The sequence below is a fragment of the Lonchura striata genome, chromosome 3 (assembly GCF_050655825.1).
Source record: "Lonchura striata isolate lonStrDom1 chromosome 3, ASM5065582v1, whole genome shotgun sequence".
In the NCBI taxonomy this organism is placed as follows: domain Eukaryota; kingdom Metazoa; phylum Chordata; class Aves; order Passeriformes; family Estrildidae; genus Lonchura; species Lonchura striata.
In genome coordinates, this window is record NC_140705.1 from 97489384 (window position 1) to 97504131 (window position 14748).

The following is a 14748-nucleotide window of genomic DNA, read 5'->3' on the forward strand; positions in this document are numbered from 1 at the left end:
GAACCCCTTAAAGGATAGGATGTCCTTGTGGATATCTGGGAATTGGTCTCATCCCAGCTCTATCATAGACTCATTAACCTAAACTCCTTAGGTCTTGGGGTTTTTTCCAATTCACAACATACGAGTTGTGTGTGGAGACAAGGCGCTGTGCATATTTCATGGAAGGTTCATGCTACTACCATTAATCTGTTAATTTATTTCAGAGTTACCTGTCAAAAGAGGTTTAGCCAGCAGGTCAACGAAGATGGTTCTCCCCCTCTACTCTGCCCTTGTGAGACCCCACCTGGAGTGCTGAGTCTGGCTCGGGGCCCCCAGCACAAGACATGGCCCTGTTGGAATAAGTCCAGAGGAGACCATGAAGATGCTCAAAGGGCTGGAGCACCTCTGCAACTAAGACAGGCTGAGAGAGATGGGATTGTTCAGCCTGGAGGAGAGAAAACTCCTGGGAGACCTTAGAGCACCTTCCAGTACCTGTACCTGTACCTACACAAGGGCTGGGGGGGGACTTTCTACATGGGCATAGAGGGACTTTTGCAAGGGCATCCAGCGATAGAACAAGGGGGAATGGATTCAAATGAAAGAGACTAGGTTTAGATTAGATAACATGAAAAACTTCTTCACTCTGAGTGAGGGTGGTGAGGCACTGGCAGAGGTTTCCCAGAGAAGCTGTGGATGTCCCATTTCCGGAAGTGTTCAAGACCAGGTTGGATGGAGCTCTGAACAATGTGCTCTTGTGGAAGGTGTCTCTGCCCATGGTGGGGGGCTGGAAATAGATGATATTTCAGGTCCCTTCCAAACCACTGTGATCTCAGTGTACGGCCTGCATGCTTGCCCATTTCACCAGACCTGAAATCGCCAAGTCTCTATGGAAATCACATCTCACGTTTCTTGGGGATCGGCTTTTTTTCCTGCGCTATAAAACGCTCTGTTCTGCTTTGAGACACTGGTGGGCGCTATAAGGTGTGCCCGGAGCCTTCTCTTCTCCAGGCTGGACAGACGCGGCTTTCCCTCAGCTTATTTGAGGGGCCGTTCCCTGAGGGAAGTGAGGGGGCGGCACTTTCCCGGCGGCTCCGGCCTTTTCCCTGTGGGGCGGCACTTTCCCGGCCCGTGTGGGGGGCGCGCCCCGGGGCGGGGCAGCGCTGACAGCGGGCCGCGCGCGCCTGCGCAGAGCCCGCGACTTGTTGCCGCCGGGACCGCCCGTGAGGTGACGGGGCAGGCGGGCAGGGAAGGGAAGGGCGGGGGTAGGAGAGGCCGCCCCGGCGCAGGTAAGGGAGGGCGGGAGCGGCGGCGTGCGGGGCCGCGGGGAGGGGAGTGGGCGAGGTCAGCGGGACCCCCTCAGCGGGACCCCGCAGCTCCGGGAGCAGCGTCCCCACCCCGCGGGCAGCTCAGCCAGCCCGCCCTGCTCTGGAGCGGAGAGACCCGCTCCCTGCGCCGGGCGTGAGCCCTGCGCTTTCCGATGTGCTCCTGGGCAGCCGGTCCCGCCCGCCGCGGCTCCAGGTCCTGCCGGAGCCGGAGCGCAGCGGGGTCCCCGCGCCGCACGGGAGCCGCTCCCGCTCCTGCAGCCCGTCCGCGCTCCCCGGGCTCCTGCGGCGCAGCCCCAGCCGTGGGAGGTCTTCCCCTGCCCTTTATCTGCCCGGCAGCTGGCTTGTTTAGAAAGAGCAGCTTTCGAGAATTGGAAGCGGTGTCTGATAAACTCCAGGCTGTTCCTTAGAGTTTAGCGTGCAGGCTTGTGCTAAAGATTCCCGAAGGCTCTTCCAAAATGCTTTCTTTTGCGTCGGCACTGAATTTCAGTCTGTAGAAAGCAAGGATAGAGAATCACGGCACAACTTTTGTGGGCGTTGTTGGGGTTTTTTCTTTTTTCTTTTTTTTTTTTTTTTTTTCCCTGTGATGAAACACATCAGCTGTTTCCTCACCGTGTCACGCTGCCCAACACTTAGCAGATGCTGTTTTGGGAGGAGTATACTCCAGCTGTTTTCTTGCTTTTAGTTATTTGTCATTTTTTTGTTTGTTTCGTTTTCAGCATCCAGAATAGTGCTGTCGTCAGAGACATGTGCATTCCTCTTAGAGGCACAGCATACTGAAAGTGTCCCTGGACCTGTGTGATGAGGACCTAGAATATTTGCTTTTGAAGGATTGAGTTTTTTTCGGGGAGTGGTTTCTTTGTGAATTTATCAGCTGAAGTGTGTTCCGCATGAAGCAGTACTTGGGAATCAGCAAGTAAATAAGATCCAAGAAAGGAAATGTTTGAAGTGGAAAGCCCCAAACTAAACGAGCAATTGCCTGCACTGGTAAAAAGAACTTTGTATCAATAGCCAAATCTCGTTCATTCTTATATGCTATTACATTATCTGATCAGGTCAGTCAGTTGACTAAAATGAGGTAGATATCTCTTCTCTGAGCAATACTCTTTGTTCTTTCTTGTTTGTGACATACAATAACTGCTGTGCTGGCCTTTCAGTTGAATTATTTTAAAAAGGAAAGTCACCCAATATTCCAAGAGAAGAAATGAACATATGTATTTGTGTAGTTGTTCTTTTCTGTGGAATTAGTGGTGAATTTGTTAATGATCTCAAGGTTTTGATATTTAAATACAAAGTTCACAAGCTGGTGTGTTCACATGTGCTCATCAATTAGGAACAAAATTGTAATGCCCTGATTCCTAGAATCACAGACCAGACTGTTACATGTATTTAGATGTTATAGATTAAATGTATGGGAGGATCTTATGCAGTTATCTTCAGATCTCTGTAGAGAATGTGGTTCACTAGAGGTCTGGAATTGTTGTCTGGGCTGCTGGTAGCTGAACCTGCCAGTTATTGCAAAACATTTCACATGTGAAGATCTCACAAATAACAGCCAGACTTTTCACAAGTTGGTTTCACCTTTTTTTAATTTTTTTTTTTTTTTCTCTTAAAGGGATAGACAAAATGAACCCTTTCTATTTTCTGGGTTTTGGACAGTCTCATCTAGGCTTCTTTGGGAACAGGAGTGCACCTTTCAACAGAACAAATGAGACTTACTGCTACAGCACTGCCCAGGGCAGCACCGTGCTCCAAGGAGTAACTTTTGGTGGAATCCCAACTGTCCTGCTGCTTGACGTAACCTTCTTTTTTGTAAGCCCAGTTTTCTATTTCTTGTATTTAAAATACTTCTGGCCTTCTCAAAAGTGCGATTGTTCCGAATTCTCGTATTTGTCGGGTTGGAATTTGGTTTCTGAGAATGTTCAGAATAAGAAATGAGGCCATTCTGGGAACATCATAGTGCTTTTCAAGTCTTGATGAATGTTTGCATACAGATGGGATTGTGGGTTAGATGTATAGATTTAGGGAGAGTGCAGTTTTACAGGCTCTGTTTGTGGGGCCAGTGAATTTTGTGGTTGTAGCTCAAATTTTCATGTTTTATCTTAACTGCAAGAACATCTGGGTTTAAGTACTGGGTAGGTTTTCAGGAAGGGGACACCATTACTAACTCAGTTGTGAAATTACACATTTTGCATATTGTATTGTCTTTTGAAAAACCAGCTTGTAAAAATTAGATTTCCTGAAGCTGTAGATGAAGATGAAATAATGTACTGACCAGCTCAGTCCTGAGAAAAGGTGGACTATGATTAGTTGCTATCTGGGGGCTCCAGGACAGGCCTGAAACTGCACTTAAGCTTGTGGTTATTTTTGTAAGCTTGACCTAGGTGGCCTTCAGCCACCAGAAACAGGGCTGCAGACCTGCACATTGGCCTGAGAAGAGGGTCTGTGGTAGTAAAATAGATTAAAGGGGTAACAGTTTCTGAGTTCTAGAAATCTACTGTAAAGAAACCTGAAGTACCCGTGGTCTGAGCTGGTCATTCTGTAGGAATGTAGAGGATATTCCTCAAAGTTGTATAATAGCATTCTTTGCTGTTGATTTGGTGTATGTTACCATAAATCCATTTTCTGAGGATGTACAGTATTTACAGCTCTGTGTGACCAATGGCACAGCATTGAATAAGTTTTAGTTGAAGTGTTTGCCTTTTTTTTTTTAAGCTGTGGTTCAATTTTAAGGCACTGAGTCCACTTTTGATTTCCTTGCTGTTGAACTCTGCACTCAAGCAGGGTTAAGTAAAGAGATGGGTGCAGTGCAGAAGGTTCCTCTCTTCTTCAAGTACCAAGTACTGAGGATTATCTATCAACTCCTGTATTCTTATTTTCATTATATTTTTACAGCATATCCTTTTAGTAACTGACAGTTGATGGGTTTGTGATATGCTATTCCTAGGCTGGTTTCCAGAGGAAGTGAGGTTTATGTATTTCATTGTCTTCCCATTTTTATCTGGCAGTCCTGCTTAATAACTGGAGAATACTATAGCCAATTTCAACCAAAGTTGTAAAGAATCTAGAGAACTTTCCTGCTTGCAGCAGTTTAATGGCCAGATGAAGGAGGAAGATCTAAATTAATCCTCCCTGTTAGGAGGAAGGTGCGCATAAGAAGGTTATATTAATTGTGAAATGTGGAAATGAGCTGTGTAGTCTTGACACAGAGATAATCTGGACATGTATCCTGGCTGGCCAGTCAGTGTTTGATCCCAGTAAGTTGCATCACTAACACCACTTTCCAGCCAAACAGGTATGGGATGGAGGAGGAACCAAAGGGGTGAGGGTGTATGCTACATATGCATGGCAAAACAGGCCTTGTCACTTCATTGCTTTCTGTAGAGCAACTTGTTAAAAAAAAAAAATTAAATACCCAGTGATTGAGCTTTTTGCTTGTTTTCTTTGTTTCTTTCAAAAAGGGAAAATACAGGGGGCAGATTAACAGTACATTGCAGAGATCAGAGAGAGGTAGCTTTGGTCTCAGACAGGTTGGTCTGTAGCATCACCACCAATAAGTTGGCTGGCATATGATAATTGATTTAGGAACTAGGACAGCATTTTTTGTCAGTTCTTACACACCTAAGAATGATTATTTTGAAATGGGAAAAATAAATACTTTAATATCTTCTCTTTTATTTTCTAGATTTTAATATTACTGTTTTCCATTATAAGAAAGAGATTCTGGGACTATGGTCGCGTTGCACTGGTGTCAGAAGTTGAAAGGTAAAAAAGATAATGTAATCAGATTGATTTGTTGAAACCATTTGGGGAGAGGGGAGGAAAGTACAGTAAATGTGGCTTATATTAGGTGCATTTATATAATTAGATCACTTGCAAACTGTTTTTTGTGAAATACACCCCCCCTCAGAGAGTTACTGTCTGTAGTTTTAGCCATAAGTCCTATGTTTCTATTGCCATGAATTTCATCCTCCAGTTGTGGTTAAGGAAGTAGGCTGCTTGTCTGCTGACATGCTGCACACTGATGTTTGCAGTGTGCTTCTGTATAGAGGGATATTAACCATTTTGTTTATCTTGGCTCAAGCCCAGTGTATTCCCAGAGCTCCCTGCATAGCCTATGCCATAAAATCTCCCAAGGGTTCAAAAATAAAAACTTACTGTTGCATGTTTCTGAAATTCTTCACTAATTTTGAGTAATATTTCAAATGAGCTTTTTAATTTTTTTTTTTAATGTAGGATGATATGTTGGGACGTTTAAAACCTATGCTGTCTATGTGTAAAGTGGGGAAGCTTTAACAGTGAGCCTCTTCCTGGTGCAATCAAGTTGTGGTAAATTCACAACTGAGCAACAGGAAAGAATTCAAACCCTGTTTTTAGGTGTAATCTATGGACAGTTGTGAAAGATAGATGTAAAATAAAATGGGCAATAACTAAGAAGGCTTTGATCCATCTGGCTGAGGCAACAGTCATGAAGATTCTGTGGAGGCATGAAACCAACAGGCTGGAGCAGTCAGACACCCAGGAGCCTGTATTTTTGTCCTGCTGGACTGTGAGCTGAGCCTGCTGGCCAAAATTACAGAGACACTGAGGAACACACTCCGATTCTAACAGGTGTCCTCCAGTAATTACCATTGCAACATATCTTTTTAGCAACAAAATGAAAACAGGCACTCTGCTACTCTTAAGTGCTACAGAGTTTCTAAATGTTTCTAGCCTTGCTAAAGGATTTTTTGTGTAAGGGGGTGGCTTTGCAGGGATTTAGTTGTGAAGAGAAATTGTGAGCAGTGGCTGTACAATGGAGGAAAAAGAAGAGATGTCTTGTAGTGAGGAATATCCAAACAGGAAGACAGCTTGCAAATCTGATCCTGGCTAGGCTTCCAAACCTGTACTGCATTCTATTACATCACTGTGGATTTAATATCCTGATAAAATGCTATTTTCTTTGAAGTTCAGTTATGTGCTCTCAAGTTGGGAGCTCTCATGTCCTCTCTGTTCAACATGAGACACACACAAGTTACTATAGTCAGGCATGTGCTACAGGGTGAAAACCACAGCTTTCAAAAGTGAAAAAGTGTGCTTGTTCTACATCCCTTAGTCAGAATTGTTAAAGTTGAAATAATTCCATAGAGCTCCATCATCTGTTGTTAACGATACTTAAAAGCATAATTTAATCTGTTTTAGTGAATCAAGATATAACCGGTTGTCAACATCATCATCAATACCTGAAGATCTTGAATATGATAAGGTAAGTATTCTAGAGTTCTGATAATACTTTCTGAATGGAATCTGCTGTAATTTGCCATTCCATGTAGTTCAATGAACCATCATTAAACTGGAAGTTCATTTCCATGCAAAAATTATTAATGCATTGTTAACTGGTTTTATAGAACCATGTATAATCTCTGTTTCCTGACAAGCTATTGCCATGTCATAAAACCAGTATCTTGTGTCATTGTTTCTAAGTCTGGTTTGGTGATTTGTTTTTTTTTTTTAATTTAGAGAGGGACTATATGTTTGTGTGTCAAAAGGGGAGAGGAGACTGAAAAAAAGACTAGTAGATAATTTGTACTGGGATAACAGTTCAAAAAGCTACATTGTGTTCACATTGCTAATTATACCTAGTTGCTCTTTACAGTACATTGTTTTCCTCACAGTGTTGAGCAAACTGGATGCAAGTGTGAGGCTAATAATAGTGTTATGCACTCTTAATAATCAAATTGGTTTGGAGTGGAGGGTAATATTTTGGCCCAACTTTTAACTGGATCCCTCCATGGTCTTTCTGAATTTGTGGAATTGGTACACCTCTATAATTTTGTGTTGCAACTTCAGAATGAGCCATGCAAGAGTTGTCCAGTGGTGGCATCCTAAGTTTTCAACATTTTATATATAAATGCATCAACTTAACATCTAGCCTTGCAATTAATTATTTGTGTGAGCATCAAAAGCATACTAGTGTTTGATCAGGATTGTTATTTGTGTATTTAGCTGTTGAATAACACGTGTCTATCTAGGTGGATAATGTTCACTTGAAAGAAGAGCCCTTTTGAGAGAGAAGGGTTTTTTTTGAACCGTAGTGGGATGCTCAGTGACATGTGAATTCTACTATCTAGTTTCATTGAGGGATTTGTAAACCAGTATAAGAAACCTTTCTTTTAATGTAATCACAGCAGTGTTTTTAACAAGCATTTAACTGATTAACTTGTGTTAGACCCTTATATGTCAGAGCAACAAGCTAACAGGTTTTTAGCTAAGAGGTTGTCTTAATATAAAGACTTGTCTTAATTGGATGGATCTGTTTTTTGTATGTCAGCTCCTAGAAACTTCTCTTTTTTTTTTTTTTTTTTTTTAATTTATAGGGATTTTGTTCTTGGATTACTGCTGCTTTTCGGATGCAGTAAGTATATGAAACAGAAATAGTGAACTATGGTTTGCTTTGATATTTTTTAATTTAGAAAGGTGGTTTTCATTCCAAAATTTTGGGGGTTATTTTCTCATTTGAGTAGATAATTTTAATACAAGCACTGATACAGGTGCCTCTGGTTGGTTGAAAAAAAGGAAGTAAAAACAAGGTCACCTTTTGGGAATACTTTTTCAGGATACAGTTGTCCTGCTAGCAGCCCAGGGACTGCCTAATCTTGGGACAGTGTATGAATCTGAGTGACTCTATAGCATTTATATGGATTCAGAGCTAATAATTATACTCTAGGATTTTACTCTTCAAAGAGTACCCCATGGGTGTTCCCCTGTTTGAAGCCAGTAGGGCCCCAGGCAGGCAGTGGGATTTCCCTGCAAGGGTTTTTGTGGGCAACTGGTGGTTTAGTTGGGGTTAGTCAATTCCAACTAGGGGAAGTACATCCCAGGGTTTCCCAGAAACTGAATGTTAGACATGTGATGTGTGTTTTTTATGTCTCTTGGGGCTTAGTAGATCAGGACTTTAAAAATCAATTTCTATCTTGGATACACTGAAATATGAAAGAGATGGGGGTTAAGCCTGTCCTTCTCCATTTTTGCTAGTTCAGTTCCTTCCTTTCCAAGTTCTCCTATTCTAATTATCTAAACTGCTGACAGTGATAGTAAGAGTTCACTCCAAAGCCTTTTATATTTCCTGTTAGCTGGGTGTCATAAGAGTGAGACGGTTCTGTTGTAATTTGCCTCACAGGGAGCCTTTATGGAGATGAGTGAATACTGTCACTGATCTTAAATTTGGAGAGCTAGGCTTGTGACTGGCATAATGCAGGAGGTCACAGCAAAAGACCTTGTCTTCTTCTAGTCCAAAAGAATTTGGATTCATATTTGCTTTTCATATTATTATTTCAATCTTAAATTTCCTAGTGTTAAGGTTTGTATAGTGGTATTGCACAAGAAAAATACACTTTTGTAACCTGAATTTACTTGTGACAGAACACAGCCACTTTGAGAGCCAATGAGGATTGGTGGGCATGGGGATGTCCTTGAGTAGACTGAGGATTTAATGTGTGTTTATAAACCCCTCCTAAGAAGACTAAGTAATCTGACCGTGTGCTTTTCTGTCTGATGCAGTGATGATGAGATTCATGAGAGGTGTGGTGAAGATGCCATCCATTACCTTGCCTTCCAGCGTCACATCATCTGCTTGCTGATTGCTATCAGCATTTTGTCTGTGTGTGTGATATTGCCTGTCAATCTGTCAGGTGATCTGCTTGGTAAGAATTTATTTTTTTGTATTCTTAGAACACATCTTTATATAATAGTAAAAACTTTTTAGATTTTTTTTTTTTTTTTTTTGTAAAGTTTATAAGGTGGTGGTTTAACCATTCTAGTGGGTTGCTCTGGCTGGATGCCATCTTCACAAACTACTGCACCATAGGTCACTCTTCTACAGGGTGCAGTCCTTCATGCACAGCATGGGTCCCCCACAGGGTCACAAGTCCCACCAGAAAACCTACTTCAGCATGGGCTTCTCTCTCCATGGGTTCACAGGTCTCTTTCAGGACCTTCTTCCAGCACAGGCCTCCAAAAGGATTACAGCCTCCTCTCAGGCATCCACCTTCTCCAGCATGAGTCTTCTCCAAGGGCTGCAGGGTGGATCTCTGCACCCCCATGGTTCTCCACCATGGGCTCCAGGGGAACCTCAGCTCTGGTGCCTGAAGCACCTCCTGCCCTTGCTTCTGCACTGACCTTGGTGTCTGCAGAGTTCTTCTCACACATTCTCACTCTGCTCTTCTCTTCCTGCAGTTAGATATGCACAATTACTTTTTTCTCCTTCTGAATTATGTTATTGTGGAGGTGTTACTATCATTCCTATTTGGCTTGGCCTTGGCCAGCAGTGGGTCTGTCCTGGAGCTGGCTGGAATTGGCTTTTCTGGATGTAGGGAAAGCTTCTGGCAGCTTCTCACAGAATCCACCCCTGTAGCCCTGTTACCTATACCTGGCCATACAAACCCAACACACCCCCTCAGTCTGCCATGAAATTTGTGATTGTAGGGGGCTCTTTAAACAGTTGTCAGAAACAAAATTGCAGACCTCCTGCAGACTTAGATGACAAGGCTTAAAAAGGCTCAAGGCAGGATTAACTTTATCCATGCCTTCTTAAGTGGTGTTGATCATTATGGTTTTTATTGGTGGTGATTATCAATGGAAAACATCTTCACAGCTGATAAATATTTTTCTAGTACCCAGTCTGAACCTCTTTTGCTTCAATTAGTTTAAAATAATTTTTTTATCTGTCACTGGAGATAATAGATTATTCTTTTCCTCTTTACAAAGTCCTTGTAGCTGCTTGAGAATTATAAACATTTTTATCTGCCTTTTCCTCTTTCTCATAAACAAACCAGTTAATTTGGTCTTTAATGAGAAATGTTTTCCATTTGGCTGATTATAAAATTGTCAGCCATGCCTTGAATTTTTGTTTTAATCTAGCTACACTCTCTCCCATTGTTCCTTTATGTCTTGGTTTGTGTCTCAAAATTGGACAAATCTTGCAGAGACTTTGTCAATACTGACTAGATAATTTGCAGTCCAGTCCTGATTATTTCTACCAGTGTGGCACCTACAACTACAATAATCATGTCCTCTAGTCTGCCATTCAGTTTGCTGGTGGGAAACCTGAGTTCTTTGAGTGAGATGTCTGTTAAACCCTGGTTATACATTCTTCCATTTTTGATTATGAGCCCTTACAATCCCATTTCCTAACTGGCTTTGTATCACTCTCATCAAGGTCATGTTTAAAGTGTTGTACATGGTTTTTAAGATTCTTGTGACATAGCTCTTGTCACATTGAACCTTTTCCTTTTTGTATTGTTTACCTTTGGAACTTCCATCTCTGACCTCCCTTTTATGAGCTCTTTCTTGGCAATTCTGTTTATATCAATATCAGTTTTTTATTAAAGCAGGACAATATAGCTTCTGTTTTTCTGGATTAACCTTTATGAGACTAGGAAATACAAAGCTTTAGTATCTCTCCCCTTCTTCCTTCTCTTCCACTGTAAGCTGATTTGCGCATTTGTAGTTCTTTCAGTTGTGATGACTTAACTTGCAATGTGGTTTAACAGTCTGGGCTAAAAGGATTGTTTAACTTTCTAGATACATTAAACTCCTTTTCCTCTGTGATCATTTGCTCAATTTTCCCTCACTTGCATTATAATTTTTTTAAAATACTTGACAGTCTAGAGAAATAATGTCATGTAAATCCATTTTTGACCTTGCCAAGGTTGTCAGCACTGTTTTATCAGCACTGAATTAATGCAGCTTAAAAGCCTGAGATAAGAACTCAGTTAAGATGAAAGAAAAATGTGAAGGAAATATGTTCAATCCCTAAGCAATATTGTTAATGGACATGAAGGGAAATGGAAGGGAGAAAGAGAACTGCTTCAAAGATCCAGATCTAGATTTTCAAAACACTCTACTGTTTTTCTTGATGACTTGAATGTGGTGTAATCTAGGGGTGTCTTTTTCCAACTTTAAAACACAGGACAGAGTAAACCAGCATTGATTATGATTCTAAGTCTTTTTATCAATAACTTGCTCAGCATTAAAAATAAATATATCAACTTCTTTAAAAAATAGAATAAAATATTACTTTCTGACAGTAAGCATTGCACCAGTTAACTTTCCTATTTGTTCTTGTCCTTCTTAGATAAAGATCCCTATAGTTTTGGAAGAACAACTATAGTAAATTTACAAACCAGGTGAGTAAGTCTTGCACAGACTCTTTACACTGATGTCTATTTTCTACCATGGTCTCTAAACACAAGAATTGATACTTGCAGCATGGCTCATGGGGTTGGAATAACTTAATCCCTGTCTGTCAACTGAAACTGGGATATGTTCTGCTTCAGGCTGTGCACTTAGAGTGCTGATAAGAAATTCTGAGGCTTGGCTTCCGGTCTCTCAGCTCCCACTTCTTACACCACATGTTTCCCTTGGCTAATGACTGCACACCCAATGATATTATTTTCAGAAATTTCCCATTAAAGGGAACAATGCTTCAGAAGGAATGTAAAGCTGATAGTTTTACTGGAATGTGCAACTGGGATGATTTAAATTCCCTTACATTAGATTGATATATGTGCATATGTCTCCCATCTGAGATTACAATTAAAATTACTTCTATGTGATTTTAAAAGTCTGTAAAATAGTTGAAGTACAAAACTGCACAAATCTGATTTATTCTTGATCAAACCACATCCATCCCTGACGCTATGTCTAGTAGAATCTCTATTTTGTTTAACCATGTTATGAAACAAAGTAACTAATGGGGTTTTTTTGGTTTTTTTTGCTTTGTTGGACTTTCTCTGTAAAATAGGTTCCTGTATTTTAGTTTAATTGCAATTATTAATGCTCTTCACAATACTGAAGAGCTGTTTGGAGAACAAAACTTCTGTAAGCTTTGAAGAAGGAGCTATCAGAAAAGCAGAATTTACTCCTTTTATGAGGCTGTTTTCAATTTAAGTAAGGATTATGTTCAAGGAGAATATTATTTACTGTGCTGAGTGCAAAATTAAAAAGTATATAACAAACCTTTTGGCAAATAGCATAATATGTGCTATAGGTCATCTGAATGAGAAAGTGAAAGCCAAACACTGCCTAAGTATGTCCATGACATAGAATATCTGTTTTCTTTTTAGCTCCATAACCCATAGAATTTTATGAGAAGCAAATAATCCTGTTGGCTGTCTAAGGCATCTGCATAGATGTGACTGACTACCAGTAGCTGCTTTGTTTCTTGTTTTGTGTTCAGTGAGAGATTTTGATCTGATTATCATTTTGATAGCTGCTTGTATCAGCTGGGCAATTGGTTCTTCCTGTTTCTCATATTCCTAATGTTTTATCTGACAGCAATAATCTTCTTTGGCTGCACACAGTTTTTGCTGTTGTTTACCTGATTCTGACTGTTGTCTTCATGAGACATCACATGAAGTATGTCACATATAAAGAAGAAAACATTGTAAGTTTCTGTATTGGAGTGAAAAAAGTGTATTTTCCAATGGATAATGCTAAAAAAGCAAATTGCTAAGGTGCCTCCTGCATGCTAATAAATGTGAAGGAATTGACTGAAAGCAATGCTCTACTGAGTGAATTTTGAAGATGGATGGAGAGAAGGGAACTGGGGAGGGATTTGTGAAATTTTGCTGTAACCTATTGCCAATGTAGAAGGTGCTGTCTTAATAGATGATCTCCTACCAAAATCAGAATTACCTACCTTTATTCCCACTTTACTAAACAGCTAATTGTACTGTGTCTTGGCCTTCTTTATATTCTTATTTTCTCTTGTGTAATGTATTTAACAAAAGGTAACTCGCATTTTCTTTCCTAGGTTAAGTGCACATTGTTCGTAACTGGTCTTCCAAAAAATGCGAGTGAAGAGATAGTGCAAAACCATTTCACGTAAGTTCCATCCTTGAGGAATAACATTACAGTCCTAGAATGGTTTGGGTTGGAAGGAACCTTAAAGATCATCAAGTTCCAATTCCCTTCCATGGACAGGGACATCTCCCACTAGACCAAGGTGCTCAGAGCCCCATTCAATATGACCCTGAACACTTCCAGGTGTGGGGCATCCACAGCTTCTCTGGGCAACCTGTTTCAGGGCCTCACTACCCTCACAGTAAAGAAGTTCCTCCTAATATCTAATCTAAACCTATTCTCTTTTTGTTTGAAGTAATTCTCCCTTATCCTGTCACTATATGCCCTTGTAAAAAATTTCTTTCCATCTTTGTTTAGGAGTAGAAGATGTAAAATTGACATGGTAGTTTCCCCTGCCCAAGCAGATAAGTTTTTTTTTAATTTTACACTGTTTAAAATTCAGAAAATATTATATTTCAATCAAGTTAGCTGATCTTAGAATTTAGGAAAGTGTCTGTGTATCCACACTTTCCACTCATGCCCCCACACAACTTTTACTTGGAATAAAGCTATGCATTTCATGTTAAGTAACTTCCAACAACTGTCTGTGGAACTCTGATAGCTCATTCAAAAGTTAAATGAGTGATGAGCTGTCAGTTAGATACCAGTACTGCTCTTTGAACCAGTTTCCTCATTGTACTTTGTTCTTGCTGTTCTCACCTGCTGCTTCCTTTCAGGGATGCCTACCCAACTTGCACTGTGCTGGAGGTCCAGCTGTGTTACGATGTAGCCAAGCTTATGAACCTTTTCAAAAAAAGGTACTTGTTTCTGTAACCTACATGAGTTTAGCATAATTCTATGAATGTTTTGCTAGTCCTTAATCAACATGTACCAGCACTACTAACCTGATGCATCCTAAAGATGGATTCTGCTCTTCAAGTTCTGGTCTGGACTTCAGTTAGATTCAGCTGTGTTTTAAAGAGCTTTATGGGATTCAGCCCATCTCTTGTTGGTGTGATATGTTGTCTGTTGTGTAAGTTAAGTTTTGACTTGCTGATTATTTATGTATGGATGTACTTATTTATAGACAGGCAGTGCAAAGTAAAAAAGTGAACTATTGAATTAATAACTCTGCTAACCTTGCTTCTTTGGCCAGAGGTGCTGATCACAGGAGAGGCAAGTATTCTCTTCTGGGCTCTCAAGAATAACATTGGCTTGTTCTTTTTCCTGGAACCTCACTACAAGTGTAGGCTATATAATGATATCACAGACTTTCAAACAAATTATATAAATAACGAAAATTAACTGCATGTAAATATCTTTGATGACTGAATAATTTGCTATCAGTCCTTGGCATATTTTTTTTCTCTCAGGGATTATAATATTTTTAAGCTTGATGTTGATACTGTTTTCTTGCAAAATATTGTGGATGTATTTTTCTATGCAGAAAACAGGCAGAAAAAAGCCTGATTTACTATGAACACCTGCATCAGAAGTATGGCAAGAGGGTCCAAATCAACCCTAAGCCATGTGGTCAGTTCTGCTGCTGTGAAATTAGAGGATGTGAAAGGGTAAGAGATTCTGTTCTTTTGTAGTTATAGCTAAGTTGCTTATTACAGGAGTA

General features: G+C 40.5%; 1 protein-coding gene across 6 annotated transcripts in view; it reads left to right on the forward strand.

Annotated features, from left to right (window-relative positions):
• Positions 1-1054: 1054 nt before the first annotated feature.
• The window catches only part of TMEM63A (transmembrane protein 63A), a 33377-nt gene continuing 19683 nt past the window's right edge, over positions 1055-14748 (forward strand). For 4 of the 6 annotated variants that reach the window (XR_014953975.1, XR_014953976.1, XR_014953974.1 and 1 more), the window contains exons 1-12: positions 1138-1265; positions 2021-2288; positions 2917-3113; positions 4987-5066; positions 6483-6546; positions 7658-7695; positions 8841-8983; positions 11416-11467; positions 12618-12726; positions 13096-13166; positions 13862-13942; positions 14572-14695. Coding sequence is in view for 3 of the 6 variants with exons in the window: in XM_021543311.3 (XP_021398986.3) it covers positions 2928-3113; positions 4987-5066; positions 6483-6546; positions 7658-7695; positions 8841-8983; positions 11416-11467; positions 12618-12726; positions 13096-13166; positions 13862-13942; positions 14572-14695 (948 nt within the window). In the remaining 3 variants the exon portion in view is untranslated. Of the gene's footprint in view, positions 1266-2020; positions 2289-2916; positions 3114-4986; positions 5067-6482; positions 6547-7657; positions 7696-8840; positions 8984-11415; positions 11468-12617; positions 12727-13095; positions 13167-13861; positions 13943-14571; positions 14696-14748 lie in introns of all 6 variants that reach the window. The other 2 variants (XM_085575898.1, XM_085575899.1) reach the window with 2 other exon arrangements.